Source organism: Balaenoptera ricei, chromosome 13, assembly GCF_028023285.1.
Source record: "Balaenoptera ricei isolate mBalRic1 chromosome 13, mBalRic1.hap2, whole genome shotgun sequence".
NCBI lineage: Eukaryota > Metazoa > Chordata > Mammalia > Artiodactyla > Balaenopteridae > Balaenoptera > Balaenoptera ricei.
Genome location: NC_082651.1, coordinates 82,185,253 through 82,207,413, shown reverse-complemented (window position 1 = coordinate 82,207,413; position 22,161 = coordinate 82,185,253). Strand labels below are relative to the sequence as shown.

At 46.4% G+C, this 22,161-nt stretch overlaps 1 protein-coding gene across 1 annotated transcript in view; it reads right to left on the bottom strand.

The window, feature by feature from the left end:
* Window positions 1–109: 109 nt before the first annotated feature.
* The window catches only part of CIB4 (calcium and integrin binding family member 4), a 50,452-nt gene continuing 28,400 nt past the window's right edge, over window positions 110–22,161 (bottom strand). Inside the window, 4 exon segments of the mRNA XM_059942618.1 lie at window positions 110–262; window positions 1,710–1,798; window positions 2,548–2,732; window positions 12,244–12,385. Coding sequence (XP_059798601.1) covers window positions 2,569–2,732; window positions 12,244–12,385 — 306 coding nt within the window. The 3' untranslated portion in view covers window positions 110–262; window positions 1,710–1,798; window positions 2,548–2,568.

Sequence of the window (22,161 nt, the reverse complement as noted above, 5' to 3'; positions counted from 1 at the left end):
GTTCTTAATAAAAAGTACTTCTATATGATCCTGCACTCAAAAAATGATGAACTGATGGAAAAAGGGAAAGGCTTTTCTTTTGCTTTATTGAATAAACAATATTCTAGAAGTGAAGGAGGGATGGGGACAAAGTCATTCTTCTAATCAGATTTCCCCCAGCGCCTGCGGGGGTTGAATTCCTAGTTCCAGGGGTCCCCCTCAAGGCCACCAGAGCAGGTATTTGGGGCCACATCAGCATCCCCAGGAGTGAATCCGAAAGGAGCTGAAAGAAAGAATTCCATTAGCCACCTCGAGCCTGCAGTTGTAAAGCCCCCTCTAATTTCTGGGTTCACACTTCTTGTGTCCCTTTCTCTGAGTGATGGCCAGTTTGCAGCTCTCCCAAGCCAACTCAAAGCCTCCTTTGAGCAGCTTTAGAATGCAAAGGCTGTCAGAACCTTGTGGTGCTGGAACCAGTGGAAAGAAATGGGAGAGATTCAAAGAAAAAACTCAAGGCAGACAAGATTCCAGCTCCAGTCATGTGCTGGGCTGTTATGGAGGAAGAGGAATTACCTCGGTTGGCGGGGGTGGTCCAAGTGTGGATCCTCTTTTAGAGAGTCTGCCCAGGCTAAGCCCTCTGGCAACCATGTTGGAATGGAGGGCCCTCTGCTCTGGCCAGGTGGTTGGAAGAGGGCTGGACACCTGCCTGGAGCTGGCCAATCAGATTCTCTGAGAATTTGGAGCCAGAGCTAAGGGACATTCACTGAGGGTCATTCAGAGCCAAATAAACATAAAGTTGACCTCTGTGGAAGCCACATTTGGCCTCACGTCTGACAAAGCAGAGATTGATGGTTGCACATAAAGCGAAGTCCAGAGTTGCTGAGGACAGAGGCAGAGACTCTGGGCCCCTGACCAGGTGCTCTCTGCGGTCTAGCTGTTTTTGTTCTTTTTTGATTGGTTTGTTAAACCATTTTGAGTGGGTATTCTTCCTTGTTATCAAAATCACCTAGACTGAAGACCAAGGGCAGAATAGGGCCCAGGAGTAGCAGACACAGGCAAACAGATGCAGCTCAGTGCGAGAAGATTGCCCTAAAAGGGCTGTTCCTCATGAAATGGGCTGCCTTCAGTGGTGGTATGTTTCCCACAACTGGAAGGACCCAAATAAGACTGTTAAATACAGCCAGTATGGAGATGGCCGATTGTCTCAAAGGAGTTTGGACAGCTAACGACCATTAACGCCCCTTTCCGCCTGACGGAAGGTTTGGAAATGCTTGAGCTCTTCTCTGAGCTCCATCACCAGCATCTTCCTCCCCGCCGCTCCCCCCCACATTTCCATGCCAATCCCCAGCTCCCAGTGACCACTGGAGGTCCTGGCGGGAGGGGAGCAGGACCAACAGGGGCAAGGGCAACTCCCCAGGTCAGTCCTGCAGCCCAGCAGGCTTTGTGTTGGCTGTAGAGGGACAGCACCTGAAGTCTGGACCACCCATGTCGTTTGCAAAGCCTGGAATGCAATCTCCCCTTTGCCTTTTGAAACCCCACTCCCTGTCTCTTTCCAGGTTACCTCATTTCTCAGAAGCTCCAGTTTTGCTGATTCTGAAAGAATCTGCGAATTGCCCTGGAAACTCAGGACCTCACTGGGAAGACCAAGGTGTCCCATTGGCCGAGGGAGACTGGGGGGGCCTTCTTGTCCCCCACTATGCTGGGCATCCCCCCCTCACTCCAGAACACCTTACTTCATGAAGTCTGGAGATTTGGCCATCGCGTGTTCAAACTCTGAGAAAGACAGCACGTTGTCATTGTCCAGATCTGACTCATTCAGGACCTGGACGGGGGACAGACGGAGCCAGAGAGCAGAGAATCAGAAAGGGAGACGGGGGCGCAGGCGTGGGGGGCGGGCACCACATGCTGAGTGCTACCATAAGCCAAGCTCTCGCTGGGTGCTTAGCATCCCTGGAGTCCCCTGGGAGGCAGGTGCTCTGTCCCTGCCCCAGACACGGACACGGAGGTGCAGAGAGATGAGGTCATGTGCATGGCTGTCTGGGACCTCGTGGGCTGGTCTCATCGTGGGAAGAGTCCTCTTGGTGCCTCCAGGACATACTTGGCAGTGAGAACGGGTGTGGGGTGATGGACAGGGTGACATCCCCCACCCGCTCTTGTCACCCAGTCACAGGCAGGGGCTCTGCACTGCAAGGGGCTCAGTCAGGGTGGGGAGGCAGCGACGAGCCCTCATGGTTTATCTGCTCCTAGTTCCCATCCAGACCAAAATGCTCTCATGGTCTTAGGACAAATGGGTCCATGGTTGTCTTCAGGTCCTGCCAGACTTTGGATGGTCACTCTAGGACATCTGGGCGTTGTGCTGGAATAATGTAGGAGAGGGGATGTTGTGACGTGTGCATCTGAGGCTGACCTGCTGTTGGCCCCCCTGCCTGCAGTGCTGCAGTGTTGCTGGGAGGGCCCCTTGGGGTGGGCTACTGACCTGGAGACCCAGGGAGGGAGTCATGATCCTGGAGGGAGGACAGAAAATTGGGAGTAGTTGCTTCCAGTGAGCACCCATCCCTCAGTGCCCCTCACCCTGCCTGCCATCAAGAGGCTTCAGGTGGTAGCGGGGCCCACGCCAGCCACCGTCCCGCAGCCCAGGGCACACACGTGGCTGGTGAGGTCGGTCAGCAGGTCCTCTGACACGTCGTCGCTGTTGAGCAGTCAGAGGATGATCCTCTGTAGGTCCTCCTCGTCGATGAAGCCGTTCTCGTTAAAATCTGAAAAGAGGAGACGGGGCCTGAGGGGAAGGGTGAGAGGAAGGGGGCTTCCTCGGCCTCCAAGAGTCCTGGGGCCATGGCACCAGCCAGGACCTACAGACTCCCACCAGCCCCTGGGAGGCCCTGCAGAGCCCAACTATACCAGGTGGGCCTAGAACCTGGGACTCAGGGGGACCTGGGCAGGCCTAAGGGGTGGGGCTCAGCAACGGCTGGGCAGGCTGCAGGCAAAGGTGGTGCTTAATAATAATAATAATAATAATAATAATAATAATAGGCATTGATTGGATCTGTATTACCTGCTCAGACTTTTCCTGAGATCTTCACCTGTTTTAACTCACTGAATCTTCACAATTAACTTTTTATGAGTCTCACTTTACCAAAGGGAAACTGAGGCACAGAGGGTTTTATGGTTTGTCCACACAGCCAGAAAGTGGAAGGGCTGGCATTCAGACCTGGCTAGGCTGGTGCCCGGGTCCCACATCTACCATCATGCTGTGGAAATCCCAACCCTGGAACTTACAGGTCAGTATATCTTTTGGTGCCTAGGAGTTGGACAGCAAGGAGGAGCAGGAAGCAGCCTGGCTTTGGAGCCAGAGGACCTGGGCACAAGTCCCTGCTCCTGTCACCCTGCACCAGGCACAGAGATGCACCAGGCTGGGTCCTGCCGACAAGGAGCTCCCAGGCTGGGTTGGGGTGCAGGGGAGACTGTCAGGTACCCGAGTGGCTTGGCTCCAGGAAGAGAGGAACAGGCATCCCAAGGACCCCAAGCGTTTCCAGAGGGACGTGTTCTTGTCTGATTGGGGTTGGGGGTGTGAATGAGGAAGCCTTCTTGGAAGAAGAGGCATCAGAGAAGGACTAAGTGGCTTGGGACTGCAGAGATGGCAATTGGAGGAGGTGTCAGGGTCAGGGTCACTGGGGACAGTGGCAGAGAAGGAACAACGCCAGGTGATCATTTAGTTTTGAGGGGAGTGGAGGCTTGGGAGAAGGTCAGGGGTTGTCTGGAAGGTAAGCCAAACTGCAAAGGGCCTTGAATGCCAGGATGAGACAATTGTACTGACATTCTTGACAGCCCTCCCCTGGGACACCCAACACAGTCCCTGAACCACTCATCAGCCATGTAGTAAATGCAGTCAACTTAGGCAGGTACAGTAATTACCACCATGACAAACAGAGGTGCCAGGTTATGGTCTAAGTGCTTTGTATTTCACTGCATTTAATTCTCATAACACAGGTGCAGAAACTGAGACACACAGAGATTAAATAACCATGTTTACTTCCTTAATCTCATTTCAGCCTATTACCTCATCAATACGCTGATGAATCCCAAATTTGTGTCTCCAGCCTGGGCTTCTCCCTGAACTCCAGGCTCATATATCCACCTGCGTTCCTGCCCTCTCTACCTGGAGGACTAACAGTTCTCTTAAACTCAACCTGTCCAAACCCAACTCCTGACACGCCCCCCTCTGCCCTGCCCCCTAACCTGCAGCACTCAGAGCTGCCCCTTGGCGAATGGGTAACTCTACCCTTCCAGTCTCTTGGCCAATCAGGTTGGAGTCATCCTTGACTGTCTTCTCCCCTCCCAGCTCTAGCTCCAGAGGCAGTAAACCCAGCCTGAGGTCTTCTCCTCACTGCACTGCCTCCACCCTGGTCCAGCCACCACCACAGCTCTCTAAGACCCCGCAGCAGCCTCCTAACCAGTTTCCCTGTTCTCAGTCTGCCCCCTTCAGTCTCTTCTCCACTCAGCAGCCAGAGTGGTCCTGTTCATCCTTCACAGCCTCCCATCTCAGCCAGAGGACAGCCGGTCCCAACAGTGATCCCCGAGGTCCACCCTGCCCTCACTCTGCCTCTTTGCCACTCCTCCATTGGGCCAGGCACGCTCCTGCCTCAGGACCTTTGCACTGTGGTTCCCACTCCCTGGAACACACTCACCCCAGAGTTCCTTTAGGTCTTTATTCAAATGCCAGCTTCCCCCCAGGGCACTGCTCAGAACCTGTCTAAAATTACACTTCCTGTCCCTTTCCCTGCTTCATTTTCTCCCAACACGGAAGACTACCTAAAACACTATATGTTTCACTTGTCAGCTCGTTTATTTCCCTCCACCAGAACATAAATTCCACGAGGGCAGAAAGTTTTATCTTTTGGTCACTACTGTATTCCTGGCTCCTAGAATAGTGCCTAGAACAGAGCAGGTGCTCAATGAATATTTGTTGAGTGAGTGAATGAATGAACCACCCAAGGTCACACATTGGTAAGTGATGGAAACAAGAGGAAACCCAGGAAGTCTGACTCTATGGTCAGTCTATGCTCTCAATCACTCATAACTCTAAAATGTCCAATTTTTAGCTGGGTCCAGAGTGGAGGAGTGCATTTGCTGATGTCATGGGATCCTTCTGTGGTAGAGCCAAGACTTTTGTCTCTGTTTCCCAAGGAAGGGTATGGATGTGGAAGGTACAACTAAGCACCTAACCCCTTAAGCAGGTGGCTCTCCCCTGGCTGAATGTTGATCGGCCACAGGGACCGGAGGCTAAGGCCCGAGATGTTCATCTGAGCTCTCCCTGCACAGTTCTGCTATGACACGCCATGGGTAATGGATCAGATCCGGTGGGGGGCGGTGCAGTGGGGCCAGCACTGGATTGGAGGGAGTGGGTCCCCGCAGTGACATTGCACTGCTGATGAGAAGCTCTGCAGCCTCTCCCTGAGCCCCCGCATTGTCCCCAGGAGTCCTGCTGGCCCAGCTCCCATATGCAGAGACTGCAGCAAAGCGACATGGCTTTGGTCCCAAGCCATCTGAAAACAGAATAATTTGCTGGAGTAAAATGTAGTCCTGGACAGTTCCCCTTCTTTGGTTGTGCAAGGGCAGAACAGCCTGGGAAAGGGCTGGGGGCAGGGAGCTCTAGGCTACCGGCCAGCCCATGTGGCCTCAGCAGCCTCATGACCTGCGTCCGGCCCCTCTGGAGAGAGGGGGGTCTTCTTCTTGCTGTTTCCCAGCAACAAGGGAGATTAGAGAGCTGGTGGGCTCAGCCTTCATGTCCCCCCAAAAGCCTCTGACCATCGTCATCCCAATCTCTCTGTCATGTTATTCGTTGCAATTTACAAAGTACTTTCACAAAAATTAGCTCATTTGATTGAGCGAGGCAAGGCAGGCTTTCACCACTATTCCCACGGGAACTGAGGTTGCCTCTTCGCCTCTCCCAGCCACTAACATCCCTGTGTCAGATCCTGGGAGGGTGTGGGAAGATCCGCTGCTGGTGCTCTGGCACCTGCCTGAGGGTAATTCACAACTGGTGGAAGCCATGCTGACTGGAGCAGGAAAGCAGTGCTGGGATGCTGGTCTCTGACAGGTAGAAAGTCTCCCCAGAGGTGCTAAGAGAGGGGGATCGATCAGTTGGAGGCCAGGAGGGTCCCTCAAAGCAGAAACTGGAGCCCAGTAGGTATGTCCTGGTAGGTGTGGCTGGCCTGCTGGACTTGACCGAGAGCCATTCACCCCTTCCTTCTTCCTAACAGAATTGCAATTCTTGTTCACGATGACACCATGTCCATCTTAAAATACTCAACCTTCCAGTCTCCTTTGTGGCTACGCGTGACCATGTAACACAGTTCTGGCCAATGAAGTTATGGCCAAAGTTGCTGGGTGGAGCTTCCAAGAAAGTTTGTTAAAGAAGAGTAGACTTTGTCTGTGCCTTTGAACGTCCATTTTGTCCTTATCCCCTCTCGCGTCCCTTTTTCTTCCTGCCTGGAATGACGAGATGCCTGTAGGCACAGAAAATATCTTGTGACTCTGAGGACAACAGTCTCATTAAAGATGGGAGATTAGGAGGCTTGAAGGAGCCAGGCCCTTGGTTGCTTCTTGGAGCCATTACCTCAGCTCTGGACTGCCTGAATCCAGGATTTTCTTTTTTTTTAAAACAGGGATGTTCTTACACATAACTAAGTGCAATCCTAACTGATACAGTAGGTCAGAGCAGTAGTTCTCAAACTCTGCTGCATCTTACAATCACCCAGGGAGGACTTCCCTGGTGGCGCAGTGGTTAAGAATCTGCCTGCCAATGCAGGGGACATAGGTTCGAGCCCTGGTCCGGGAAGATCCCACATGCCACGGAGCAATGAAGCCTGTGCGCCACAACTACTGAGCCTGCGCTCTAGAGACTGCAAGCCACAATTACTGAGCCCATGCGTCGCAACTACTGAAGCCTGTGTGCCTAGAGCCCGTGTTCTGCAACAAGAGAAGCCACTGCGATGAGAAGCCTGTGCACCGCAATGAAGAGTAGCCCCCGCTCGCCGCAACTAGAGAAAGCCTGCATGCAGCAACAAAGACCCAACACAGCCAGAAGTAAATAAATAAAATAAATAAATTTATATATATAAAAAAAGAATCACCCAGAGAGTTTTAGAAAAGCCCACCAACCAGGGCATACCCAACACCATTACATCAAATCTCTGCAGCTGGGACCCAAGCAACCATAGGTCTTAAAAACTCCAGGGGTAATCCCAGTGTACAGCCATGTTGGAGAATCAATGGGTTAGAGCCATGCTTCTGAAACTTTAAGGTGCAGAGGAACCACCTGGGGGTCTTGTTAAAAGGCAGATTCTGATTCAGTAAGTGGAAGGTGAGGCCCGAAATTCTGCATTTCTAGCAAGCTCTCTGGCAACGTTGATGCTGCTGGTACCTAGGCCACACTTGGCGTAATGAGGGGTTAGAACACTGAGTTAGGTCTTCAGACTTTGGCTAAGAACGATCATCAAGACCATCACCAACACCATCCTCTCCTTTCTTCCTCCTTCTCCTTACCCTTCTTTTTATTCCTCCTCTTCTTCCTTCACTGCTACCACTACCACCTCAATTTATAGAGCAACCATCACGGGCCGAGCAACCATCACGGGCCCGGCACCAGGCTCAGAGATTCACACATCCCATCTCTAAGCTTGCTGACAGCTCTGCGAGGTAACAAATCTTCTGAGCCCAAAGAGAATTCAGATTTGCCTGAGTCTAGCTGATGAAACCTTGGAGTTTATGAGTCCCTAGGCAGCTATTTGCACTGCTGATTTGCATGAAGGCTCTGTGCTTTTTGTTTTTGTACTTGAGCTCAAGGAGGAAGGAAACTGCCCGAGGGGGCCCTGGAGAGACGGCGGGGAGGAAGATACAAGGACAGTGTGGGGGACAGGGAGTGTCTGCTCCTCGATGTGACCTGAGGACCCTGTCTGACTTCTCAGGAGGAAGGGCATTCTCCCCATTCCTGAGCTGAACCCAACTGAGCTCCTGAGTCTTGAACATCAAGAGAACCTGCTACTCTTCTAGTTCCCTGAAGGTTTGGGTGTTTTTGTTTGTTTAGCTCTAGAAACCACGGAAAGACAGCTTTGGCAGACATCTTTTGGAACATCTGCCCAGCCTACTCTTTACCATTTCTTTTTTTTTTTTTTTTTTTAATTAATTATTTATTTATTTATGGCTGTGTTGGGTCTTCGTTTCTCTGCGAGGGCTTTCTCTAGTTGCGGCGAGCAGGGGCCACTCTTCATCGTGGTGCGCGGGCCTCTCACTATCGCGGCCTCTCTTGTTGCGGAGCACAGGCTCCAGACGCGCAGGGTCAGCAATTGTGGCTCACGGGCCTAGTTGCTCTGCGGCATGTGGGATCTTCCGGGACCAGGGCTCGAACCCATGTCCCCTGCATTGGCAGGCAGATTCTCAACCACTGCGCCACCAGGGAAGCCCCTCTTTACCATTTCTGAGCAGCATCTCCACCCCTAGTGACTGGCGTCTGGAACCATGTTTATTTATGTGACTCTGCTTCTTCTTGGTTGTGGTTTATTGGACAAGTTGGTCCCCTAACCTAGGGGCAGCTGGATCCCTGGTTTGGCTGAGCCAATCAGCATCTCTTGAGAAAACAGAAGTGAGAAACAGAGATGCCTGTGGCCGGTCAGTCACAGTGAAGCCCGAAGGCCATGTGGAGGCCAGGGTAGTCATCTTTGGCCCATAGGCACAGAGGCATAAAAATCAGATCAGCAGAAAGAGAAGGCGCACAGAGAGAAGCAGAGATGAGAGGCCAGGCAGCAATAGAGAGAAAAGGAGAAAGTAGCTACCTCGCTTCCTGACCACTTTCCAGCTGCATCCTAGGCTCTCGGGAGGCCTGCTTCACTTCTACCATGGGTTCCACACTGCTTATAGTGAACAAGCTCTAGTGCCCTCCTCCCCCCATGATCTGCACCTCTTGGCGTTCACGCTTTTGTATAATCCACATACCCCTCTTGTGTGGGTGGGCACTTACTTCTAAGCAATGGAATTTGGCAACAGAGATGTCATTTCCTGATTACAATATGTTATATTGCCAGCAGACTGGCTCCAGAGACGCCCTAGCTGTCTTTCAAGAAGCAAGTGGCCATGTTGGAAGGCCCATGTGACGAGGAGCACAGGTCACCCTCTGGAAACTGAGGGCAGCCTCCAGCCAACAGCCAGAGAGAAACCAGGGCTCTAATTTCTGTAGACACAAGGAAATGAATTCTGCCAACGACTGGAGTGAGCTTGTAAGTAGATTCATTCCCCGTCAAGCATTCTCTAGGCGAGCATGCAGGCCAGCCAAAGCCTTGACTGCAGCCTTGTGAAACGCTAAGGCGAGGACCCGACTAAGTTGTGTCCAGACTCTTAACCCACAGAAACTGTGAGATTATAAATATGTGTCATCTAAAGCCACTAAGTTTGTGGTAACTTATTACACAGCGATGGAAAACTAATGTACTGCTGCTTTTCATCTGTTGCCTTTAAAAAAATTTATTTTATTTAATTAATTAATTTATTTTTGGCTCTGCTGGGTCTTTGTTGCTGCATGTGGGCTTTCTCTAGTTGCGGCGAGCAGGGGCTACTCTTCATTGCGGTGCACAGACTTCTTATTGCAGTGGCTTCTCTTGTTGTGGAGCACAGGTTCTAGGCACGTGGGCTTCAGTAGTTGCGGCTCGCAGGCTCTAGAGCGCAGGCTCAGTAGTTGTGGCGCACGGGCTCTGTTGCTCCACAGCATGTGGGATCTTCCCGGACCAGGGCTCGAACCCGTATCCCCTGCATTGGCAGGCAGATTCTTATCCACTGCGCCACCAAGGAAGCCCCCGTCTGATGCCTTTTACACAGGTAAATTCCTGTTACTTACAACCTGAAGAGAGCACGTAGCCTGGGCCAGCATTTTCCACCCAGAAGAGCTGCTCCATCCAGAAGAGTACTGACAGAAGACAGAAGAGGCTAGAGATAGCACAGCATGTGCTCTGCAGTGGAAGGCCTGACAGAGGGTAGCACAGCTCGTGAACCAGAACTCCTTGAATACCTTGGAAACTCCCTGGGGACTCCCAGAAATACTTGGGGTAAAGAAGGAGGAAGACTAGTGGATGGGGGTGGGGACTACTAAGCCAACTGAATTTGGGTATGTGATTTCACTTGTACTTACCCTGCTTGATGTTCATTGTAAATGTGTGTCATCAGATTTAGGACATTTGGGGCCATTATTTCTTCAGATATCTTTTCTGCCCTGTTCATTCTCTCCTCTCCTTCTGAGACTCCAGTTAAATATATGTTAGAACTTCCTGTTGTCCAGCATGTCCCTCAGGCTCTGTTCCTTTTTACTCTTCATATTTTTTTCTCTGTGTTCTTCAGATTGTATTATATTTCTATTCATCTCTATCTTCAGGTTTACTGACTCTTTCCTCTGTCATCTTGATTCTCCTGCTAAGCCCATCCAGCGGATTTTTATTTCAGATATTTTATTTTTGAATTCTGTATTTTCCACTTGATTCTTTCTTATAGTTTCTATTTTTCTGCTGAGAATTCCTATCTTTCCATTCATCAGGAGCATATTTTCTCTTACATCATTGGGCATGATTATAATAACTGTTCGAAGATACTTATCAGCTAATTCCAACATCTGGGATGTTGGAATCAGTCCCCATTCTTGAGAATGCATCACTAAAAAAAAAATTTAATATATTGAATAATTTTGGATTGTGTCTTAGTCATTATAAATGCTTTATGTGGAAACTCTGGGTTCTGTTATATTCTTCCAAAGAGTGCTGAATTTTTGATTCTACTGGGTAACTGATTGGACTTAAACTGCAAACCCTGTCACACAGGGACCTTGTTAAAATGCAGTGGCAGCTCAAATCTCCATTCCGTTCTTTTATCCTTACCTGAGTTGCTTTGAGTCTGCCCTGGTATATGTGGTTTAGAGGTCAGAATGAGATTTGTTCATAGTTTTTACACAAAATTTGGCTCTCTTCCTCTGAATGTCTTTCATGGACTCTCCCCTCTTTTCACTTTTGAGGGGAAAAGTGCCCCAAACTCTCGATTCTTCAAGTCAGAGAGAGATCAGGGTTTCTATCAGTCCATGATGCCACTTACTGAAGCTCACCTTCAGGCTAAAAAAGTAAAAAACTAAAAGGGGGAGAACCATTCAGTACCATTTCCTTTTTTCAAGTGTCAACTCTCTGCTTCTGGTAGCTTTCTAGTGTCATCAGGTAGTTGATATTTATATTTTGTTTAGAGTTTATAGTAGCTATCTGCAGAAGTGACAGTAAGATAGGAGCTTACTCAGCTATTCTCAGCAGGGAAACCTGTGATTTCATTTGAGTTTACTGAATACTAAGCTTGAGAACATATCAGATACAAAAATATCATTAAGCCCTTTTTACAGATGGGAGCACTGAGCCCTCATAGGTCCATCTGGTTTAAAAGTCCTCCACCCCATTTTATCCAACTCCACTTGGGTGAGGCAGGAATAAGATGGTGTCCACCATGTGGAGACAGAGGGGGAGCTGACAGAAAAAGAAGGTAGGTGAGATGCCAAACTATGCAAACCTAAATATACAAGTCCTTTGGGCCAAGGATTTGTCATGATGAGCTTGAAGCCTTGCATGTGGTCTGTTTGAAGGCTTTGTTTCTTTCCTTTTTGTCCCTTTTGAGAATTGCAGGGATCCCGGATGTGCTAAGTGTTTGTGAGGAAGGGTTCGTGAAACTGCTGAAGAGCAGAACTTTAGCAGAGCCTGTGGCTCCCAGACAAGATCAGAAACAAAGAATGTCATAGGACCTCAGAGATGATCTCAACCTCCTCATTTTTAAGATGAGGAAACTGAGGCCCTAAAAAGTAAAATGATTTGTCCAAGATTTCTTAGCTATTTAGTGGCTGAACTAGTTTCAGTGTTTAAATCTCTTAACTTCTTCAAAATAAACATAACTCCTTCATACCCATATATAGTCCTCTCTTTCTCTCTCTCTCTCTCTGGCCTGCCCACACTACGGTCATGAAATATCAACACCAATGACTCCATTTGCCTCTGATGGCATGGAGGGGAAGTCATCAATCCATGAGAGTAGTACTCCTCAACCATTAAAAAAAATCTACAGCACTTGAGAAGCATAGTACCCATAAATACTCAAGTAAACCCCAACTAACATCATCACAACAATGCATTGACGTCAATGGATTCCAGTTGCGGTATTTATTCTATGGCAATTGTCCCACCACTCAATCCCCACAGCACCCACCGTAAATGCGGAAGGCGTACTCCATCTTCAAGCTGGGGCAGGCCTGCTCGCTAAACACGGATGCCATGCCCAGCACATCCTCGAAGGAGAACACATTGTTGTGGGAGAACACTCTGCAGATTCGGTCTCTGAAAGGGTTGACCTGTGGGTGGGGAGGAGGAGAAAGAGGAAGGAGGCTTATCAATGTCAGGTTCATGCCTCCCTGGGTCTTGTTAATCTATCAGAAGCACAGTGTCCTGGGTTTGAGAAGAAAACAACAACAACAACCTAAATATTGGAGTAGATGTTGGGTCAATAAGCCAGGACCGCGGACACGATGGAGGGTACCTGGGCTGAAGGACCACACTTAACATCACTCTCCCCACTGTCACCTCCTCCTGCACGTACCTTCCACAGGCTCATTTTTTGGTTGTTATTCTTTTTTATGCTTATTAATTTTGTATGTACAATTTGGGAAATACCCCCCAAAGTATTAAAAATGGGATAAAAATTGTTTATAATTCACTCTCCAGAGTTACCTACTATCAACATATTGATGTAGAAGTCAGACAGACCCAGGTTTCAGTCCTGGCTTCACTATTTACTAATGACTATTTTACATAATCTCCAGAGCCTAAGATTTCTCATCTACAAGATAGGGTGGGATAATACTATACCTACTTAATAGGTTTGTTGTGAGGATTACATAGGATAGGTTTAAAATTGCACAATGACTAATAAATAACACTCAACAGATGGTAGCTGTAAGTTGTTATATAACGTCTACAGATATTATAATTTGCACAGCAATTTTCATTTTTAAACCAACTAGTTCTCAAATTCGAGTCCCAAATGAGTAAGGGTCATGTGAGTTTAGAAACTCTAATTCCCCTAAACTGGGCCTGGCCAGGGTCATTCATGAGGGGGCCCTTCTGAGCTGGTACCACAAGGTTCTAAGCAAAAACACCCCAGCCACTTCTCAACCCGTTCAGAGGCAGCTCACTAAGGCCGCCTTGCTACTCTCCATCCAGCCCCCAGGAATGGGCAGGTGGGGTGGGCTGTGGGTTAGAAGGGATGGGCAGATCTAATGAGAGTTAAAGTCACAGAACAAGCTTGGAAATATTTAAAAGTAGCAGGTCCGTCTTTGGCAACCTCCCCCTCCTGCTTTCTGTGTCTCTAATCCACCCCCACCTGCTAAGATTCCTTGGCCCACAATTGCTCAGGGGCCCAGCCCGTGCCTGCTCTAAACTCACCCCGCCTGCTGGAAGGCCTTACCAGACCCCAGCTCTGTTCTGGTGTTCCGAAATGACCCCTGATCCCTCCCTTCTCACCAACCAAAATTCCTTTTCCTTAGATGCATCTCAGCTAAGGAAGCTATTTGATTCTGCGAATTCACACAGCAGTTCCTCAGTATTCCAAATTTTTAGTTAGTTCAAACAAATCTTTAGTTGATTTTTCTAGTCCCCTTTCACTGACAAGGTATTTCTTCAAGGCTGCAGGCTTCATGCAAAAGGATTAGTTCCACTGCACACACGGCCCTGTCATCTCCCTCACTAAACTCCGTCCCCAGCCTCTCTGGGCCCCTGTCCTTGTCTATCACTCCTTAGGGCTGCCCTAGCTTCAGCCAACGCTTCGTTCTCTGGTTTTGATGTCTCCATTTTGCAGTCATGAAAATTTCTCTTTCATTTCTTTTGAACTCAGCTACAATGTTAAAATCTATGGTTTAATTTTATTTGGTATTCTTATATACTTGAGAAGGGAGAGAGGACATTCTGAATCACCTCACGTGGCTGTGTAGTTCTCAAACCTTAGTGAGCATACAAGTTATCTGAGGTCCTTCTTAAAAACATGAATTGTAACTCCCACCCTCAGAGATCCTGATTTAGAAGGTCTGGGGTGTAGCCCAGCGTTATGGATTGAATTGTGGCTCCCCCCAAATTTATATGTTGAAGTCCTGATCCCCAGTACCTCAGAATGTGACCTCATTTGGAAATAGGGTCGTTGTAGATGTGATTAGTTAAGGTAAGGGTATATGAAGTAGGGTGGGCCCCGCATCCAATATGAATGGTGTCCTTATAAAAGGGGAAAGTTAGATACAGAGACATGCACTCAGGGAGAACACCACGTGAAGATGAAGGCAGAGATCGGGGTGACACCTGTACAAGCCAAGGAATGCCAAAGATTGCCAGAAAACTACCAGAAACTAGGAGAGAGGCATGGAAAATATTCTTCCTCACAGCCCTCAGAAGGAACCAACCCTGCAGACACCTTGATCTCAGGCTTCCAGCCTCCAGAACTGTGAGACAGTAAATTTCTGTTGTTTAATCTACATAGTTGTGATACTTTGTTATGGCAGCCTTGGTAAACCAGTACACCTAGGAATCTTCACTGTAGATAAGATTCTCAGGTGACAGGATTAATCCCATATATATCTATATATACACATATGTATGTTTGAGGAGTGGCCAGGGTCCAGGAGAATCCAGGCTGCCCCGTTAGATCTTCCAGACCAGCTCCTATCTCCTCCATCTTTTAACCTCCACCTCCCCTAGAAAAGCTTGGTTTGCCTGCTTCAGATGAATCCTGCTAAGGGCAGTCTTCTGTGATGTGTTCCACCTAGCTAAGTGCCTTTACAGATTACTTTGCCAAATTTTAACTAAATTAACGCTCGCAAATGGATAGGTGGCTTAACAAGATTCCTGCAAGGAAACCACAATTGAAGATAACGCTCATAATGCAAATGCAAGTGAACAAGAAAATGTCAGGGCAGATTCCTCTCCTACTTAAAATGTGAGTTCTTCTCTATGAGGTTGAAACAATGACAATTCAATCAGACATAATGAGAAGTACCAGCTCCAGTTCTCTTTTCCTGCACTCAGACAGGTGCAAGGCAGGTCAACAAGCTCACTGCCTAAGTGTCTATCCAACCACTGAACGAGATACCAATCTTCCCTTCCCTCCGGGCGGCCCCACTACTTGGCTTTGCTGGGAGTGATGGGGGAGGGGAGAATAATTACCAGGAAATCAATTCACTCCCCCTTAGACCCATGTCATGTGACTGCTATCCACCTGCACACACACACACACACACACACACACACACACACACCCCTTGTTTCCCAGAGACTGGGAAGCCAGCTGTTGGTGTGGAACCTGCTGGTAGCAAGAACAGTACATGAACAGAACATGGTGACCACAGATTCTGTTGGAAGATGCAGAGAAAATCCTGCTGAAGGTGTACAGAAATATGCGTTAGAGCAAAATTCACACTGTGGAAAATTTGCTAAATAGTTGAAGAAAAGTACAGCTGTTTCTAACATGGTTTCCCTAGATTCTGTTTCAATAATGAAACACATGAAGAACCACATTTCTGTGAGTCACTAAAGGAAAGAGGCAATGCGGACTGAACAGTACATTACTTCCTTAATAAAGATACCATTTATGGGAAAATTTGTCTGAGTGTAATCACTGATGGAGTGGCTGCTTCCTGATGAAAATGGATTCTGGGTAAGGGTGCAAGGACGTTGATACATGTGTAACTACTCCCTGCAGCACTTCCTTCAGGCTACTGTAGTCAAGAACTTAGATCCAGAAGTACACGAGTGCTGTAGGATGCATTGATGTGATTGGGTTTTTTTTAAAGAGTTTAAAATATAGTAAAACTTATAAAATGATTTGTAATCAGAAAGAAAGTGACTATGAAAATCTTTCGAACCACACGGAGGTTTGCTGCTTATCTATTGGCAGAGCACTTAAAATAGCCATCGAACATAAAGAGGATTTATTCTTGTGCAAAAAGACAAGAGTTCTAAATTTGCTGAGCTTTTTATGATGACAAGTGGCTGTTGACAGTTTGCTACTTCAGAGATATCCACCAAAATATGAATTCGAATTCTTCTGACTCTTCAAGGTAAAGGTGACTTATTTTAACAGTGAGTGAGAAAGGATTTGCTTTTCCAAAGAAACTCATGTTTTGGAGAGAATGTTTTGAAAATGAGATTTTTGTTGCTGAAAACATGTGATCTCACCTATAAAGATGCTTCTATCTGCATACTTGAAAAATATTAGAAACAGATTTTTCTGATCTGTTTGAAAATGGTCCAAGTGAAGAGTGGATTTTGAGTCCATTTGTTAAAAATATAAAAATGCAATGCTTTCCAATTATCTTGTAAGAGCCGCTGACTAATGTAATGGAAGATGGACATCTGCTAGCTTAACTTCAATCAAAAGCCTTTAATTGGTGGATGGGATTGAAAATAAGTACCATAATTTAATATAGCAAATGATATATCTCTTCTCTCTGGATCAACTACAACAGCCATTGAAAACAAACTCAGCTAGACCAGATCTCTAAACGGCTCTATCTCAAAGGGTTAAAGCAAGATTTCACAGAGAAATGAAGCATATCCAATCATATTGCTTTCCCTGACACTGTTGTTATTAATTATAAGCAAACAATAAAATTGTGAAAGGAGGAAATTTTGTTATATAAAATAAAGGAGAATTTATGTAAAAAATATTTTATGTAATCTTTAATTTTAACTTTTTATTTTGCATGTTTATTTCATAACATATTAGTATTGTAGTAAAGGTATAGAGTTTATAAGTGAATATATGCATATTATGGGTGCATGCTCCACATTTTTTTATTGCTGAGAATGCGTGATCAAAAATGTCTGGAGGTTTCTGATCTAGACTAACCCTCTCATGTCACAGATGTGGAAATGAGGACCTGGGTGGGGCGCTGACTTGCCCAAGGTCATTCAGCAAGCGAGTGGGAGAGCCAGCCCAGGACCCAGGTCTTCTGAACCTGCCTGGTACTGTTCCCACCTCAGTGCCTTGTGCCACATAACTATCAAAAGAGAAAGGTGGTGATGAGGCCAAGCATATGACCTGAAAAACCTTTTTTGACAAGAAGTGTAAAAATGGAGCCCAGATTGAAGTCAAAGAAGTGGCCCCTGGCCTCTGAGAGCTCTAGGGTGACAGGAGCAAACGCTGAAGGAGGGAGAAGCCCAGAGGGGAAGGGGAAGGCAGCATGGGGCCATCAGGCTGGGGAATGGTGGAGGAACCAGAGTGAGGAGCAGGGCAGGTATTGGCTGCAGGGCTAGGGCCAGACCTGTGTCCGGGCCCTGGAGCCTGGGGTGACTGGTATAGTTCTCTGTGAGGCCCGGCGGGCACCTGCCAGGAGAGTGTCCCAAGCCTGTCTCTGGTCCAACAACGGCAAGCTCCCTCCCCCCAGGTTTCCTGCCGCTCGCTTCCCAGAGGGAGATCCCAAGGCGCAGACTGCCCCTGTGACCAGGTGTCCCTGGCACACATGCAGCTCCCTGCAGAGGGCTGCTGATGGTGTTGCAGGGAGAGTTTCTAAGGGGCCAGGGGAGGTTGCCTCAGCGCCTCTCCCATCTCTCCACCCGGAGCCAAGTGCCAGCTCAGCCGGAGTCCTCCGGTTCAGCCCAGCCACCAACAGATAGAAGAACAGCTGGAAAGAGGCAGGAACGGGAGCGAGGCTCATTAAAGAGCACAGTTCCAGTTTACAGTGTTCCAGAGTTTTGTTGCTATTACTTTAATCATCTGAAATCTGAACCAATAAAATTTGGGACCCATCCAGAGAGTTATATAGTCTGCATAAAATTTCACACTCAGTTAGAAGTCTTCCATCCTCCAGAGGAGGACGATGACAACTGACAAACTAACGCTTCCGTTTCAAGAATAACATATACACCCTAGCGTGAAGGTGTTCTGAACAAGGGAACATAAACATGTCAGTACAGAAATTTATACAGGTAACGGCAGTGCAATCCCCATCCAGGCATGACAAAACTAAAGAAGGCGAAAATAAACCCCGAATGCTGGGGATATTTTTGGAAACACAAACTACAGTTTGTAAATAAAAAGATTTCAGTCCCTGCCAAAAAAACTAAGTTTTTTCAAAAAGGTCTTCTCAAAGTTATTGAAAGAGAGATTTGATCTGAAGATGAAAGTCAGAGGGAAAATATTTGGACTTAGCTTAAACACATCTCCTCACCATTTCTCCAGCAAGTGTGTCGTCAAAAAGAGCTCTTCACAGTTGCTGGAAAAAATTCACACAAAGATATGCTAGCGACGTCATTTGTAGTTTAATTTTTTAAGTAGTTTAATTTTTAAGATCTCATTTTTTAAAAAAGGGATCAAACAGTATTTATTATTTCATTTAATATTTCTCACTGCTAATTCAACTTTCTTAATTTTTAGTGTTTGGTTTTTTGAATAATGCTTTATTTTTTGCTCATTCTGTCTGCTACCATCTCTTTTAAAAATGATATGATTCATGTTCATATTTTTAAAATTTTGAACAGATGTAAAGCATCTGTTGAGGAAATGAGGGGATGAAGGTATCTGTACATGAGGCCAGCCCCTCCTAGGTCTTGAGCAGAGCCCTTTAGGTTACTGGAGCAGACTCTCATTGGGAGAAGTCCTGCCTGAAAGAACCCTCATAGTTGTGAAAAATTGGGTGAGCAGACCCCGTGTCCTGGAAGAAGGGTGTAACAAAATCCTTTTAGTGCCTTTAAAAACTTCCCTCAGATATGTCATATTTTTGGATTAGAAGGCTCAACATCATTAAGATGTTGCTTCTTCCCAAATTTACCTGCAGAGTTAATGGGGTTCTAGTTAAAGTCTTCCAGCTCATGTTTTTGTGGAAATTGACAAGCTGATTCTAAACTTTGTATGGAAATACAAAGGGCCAAGAACAGCCAAGACAATCCTAAAGAAGAGGAACAAAGGCTGAAGTACTTATACTACTAGATATCAAGACCTTGCTAAAGCTTTCGTAATCAATACAGTGTGGTACTGGTGCAAAGATAGACAGACCAATGGCCTAATAGAAATTCCAGAAACAGACCCATATGTACATGGCTGCCTGATGTATGACAAAGATCACATTGCAGTGGAACAGGGGAAAGGAGAGTTTTTTCAATAAGTGGTGTTGGGTTTAGCGTGTATCCATACAGGGAAGAAAGGAATCTTGATTCCTATGTCACACCACACGCAAAAATCAATCCCAAGATTGAGCACAGATCCAAAGTGGAAAACCAATAATAGAACTTTTAGATGAAAGCATAGGACAATACCTTTATAACCTTGAGGCAAAGATATCTTAACAATACACAAAAAGCCCTAATTATGAGAGAAAAATTTCGTAAATTGGAATATATTTAAATTGAGAATTTATGTTGTTCAAAAGACATCATTATGAGAGTCAAAAGGCAAGCCACAACAATCAATATGTACTTCAACAGGGCTTCCCTGGTGGCGCAGTGGTTGAGAATCTGCCTGCCAATGCAGGGGATGCGGGTTCGAGCCCTGGTCTGGGAAGATCCCACATGCCGAGGAGCAACTCGGCCCGTGAGCCACAATTACTGAGCCTGCGCGTCTGGAGCCTGTGCTCGGCAACGAGAGCCCGAGATAGTGGGAGGCCCGCGCACCGCGATGAAGAGTGGCCCCCACTTGCCGCAACTAGAGAAAGCCCTCGCACAGAAACGAAGACCCAACAAAGCCATACATACATACATACATACATAAATAAAAAGAATGTAAGCAGACAAGAATAGCATTAAAAAAAAAAAAAATGTACTTCAACAGGTGAAAGGATAACAAACACTGGCACATCCATACAACGGAATACTTCTCAGCAGTAAGTAGATTCATGCAACAATGTGGATGATTCTTACATGTATTTTGCCAAGTAAAAGAAGTCAGGTCCAAGACTACCTATTGTATGAGCCCATTTGTATCACATTCTGGAAAATGCAAAACTATAAGGATGGAAAGCAGCTGCGTGGTTGCCAACAGCTGGGGGAGGGGGACAGAGTTAATTACAAAGAAGCCTCTCAAGGAAATGTTTAGGGTGATGGAACTGTTCTGTACCGTGGATCTGTGATGACACATCCACACCTCTATGAATTTGTTTAAACCCATAGAACCGTACACCATAATGAGTGACGTTTACTGGATGCAAATTAAAAAATTAAAAATTAAAAAAACCCAGTGAACCCAGGATGAAATGCAGACCATGACAAATAAAAGTAACTATATACAAATATATGACAAAACCTCCCTGAAAGGAATTGGGAAGGAGGAACTGACCAAGTAACACGGTGTTTCGGCTGGATACTGTAAGTCTAAAGACAACAAGAACCATAAACCAACACTGTACTCTAGTTGGCAAATTTGTTTCTCACAGGGGTATGGGCTAGCAATTCTGAAGTCACATGGATAGTGAGGTTGAACAAATAGGTAAATAAATAACAGATTATAGGAGCCAAGTTTCTTATTGTCACACTAAAAAAGTTACAAATAAGCAAGAGAGGGAGTGCTAGATTAGTCAGAGACATCAGTAGGAACTCATGGGTATCTAGATAGATGGATAGAAGGATAGATATAGAAATAAATATTGGTGTTTAGCATACATGGGTTACTATATACACATATATTTTCTAGCTCTGTGCACTAAGTGACTTTACAGGGGTGAAACCTGGAAACATCACCTTAACTAAGTGATGAAAGTTAACATCACTGGTAATTGATTGTATTCATATTATGTGTCCCCTGATATGATGTGATGAGAAGGGTACTTCACTTCTGTGGCATTGGTTGCATAAATCCATAACCCCAGACTAAGCAAGAGAACACATCTGAAAGACACAAATTGAGGGAGGTTCTACAAAAATACCTGGCCAGTACTCTCCAAAAAAGTCATGAAAGACAAGACGGAGGAACTGCCACAGATCAGAAGAGACTAAGGAGACAGAAAGACTAAATGTAATGTAGGATCCTGGAGTGGATACTGGAGCAGATAAAAGATAAATGTAGGAAAACTGGTGAAATCTGACTAAAGTTTGTAACTTAGTAGTGTTCCACCAATTTTAATTTGTTATTAGTTTTTTTTTTAATTAATTAATATATATATATATATATTTTTTTTGGCTGTGTTGGGTCTTCGTTTCTGTGCGAGGGCTTTCTCTAGTTGCGGCAAGCAGGAGCCACTCTTCATCGCGGTGCGCAGGCCTCTCACTGTCGCGGCCTCTCTTGTTGCGGAGCACAGGCTCCAGACGCGCAGGTTCAGTAGTTGTGGCTCACAGGCCTAGTTGCTCCGCGGCATGTGGGATCTTCCCAGACCAGGGCTCGAACCCGTGTCCCCTGCATTGGCAGGCGGATCCTCAACCACTGCGCCACCAGGGAAGCCCCTATTATTAGTTTTGATAAGTGTCCCATGGTTACATAAGAAAGGTATACAGTATTTGCCTTAATAAATCTTGAAAGCAAGCCTTGAAAGGATTAAACTCATTTCAAATAACAAGACTGCATCCAAGAACAAAACTCGATAACATTTAAATGGATACAACATTAAACACCTAACAATATGAAATTTACAATGTTCAGATTCCAATAAAAAATCACTGGTCATGCAAAAAAGTAGAAAAATAAGATCTACAACCTGTAGAAAAAATCAATGGATAAAAACAGACCCAGAAATGACACTAATGATAGAATAGGTAGGTGCAAATATTAAAACAACAATCATAAATATGCTACATATATTCCAGAAGGTAGAGGAAATCATGATGAGGAAAAACGATAAATCCATAGATTCAAGAAGCTCAACAGAACCCAAGCAGAAGAAACTTGAAGAAAACCACACCACAACACAGCGTAATCAAATTGCCAAAAACCGGCAATAAAGAGAAATATATTGGGGGGTGGTGTGGGAGGACACATACATACAGAGGAACAAAGATAAAAATGACTCAGGCTTCCCTGGTGGCAGAGGGGTTAAGAATCCGCCTGTCAATGCAGGGGACACGGGTTCAAGCCCTGGTCCGGGAAGATCCCACATGCCGCGGAGCAACGAAGCCCGTGCGCCACAACTACTGAAGCCCGTTGTGCCACAACTACTGAGCCCAC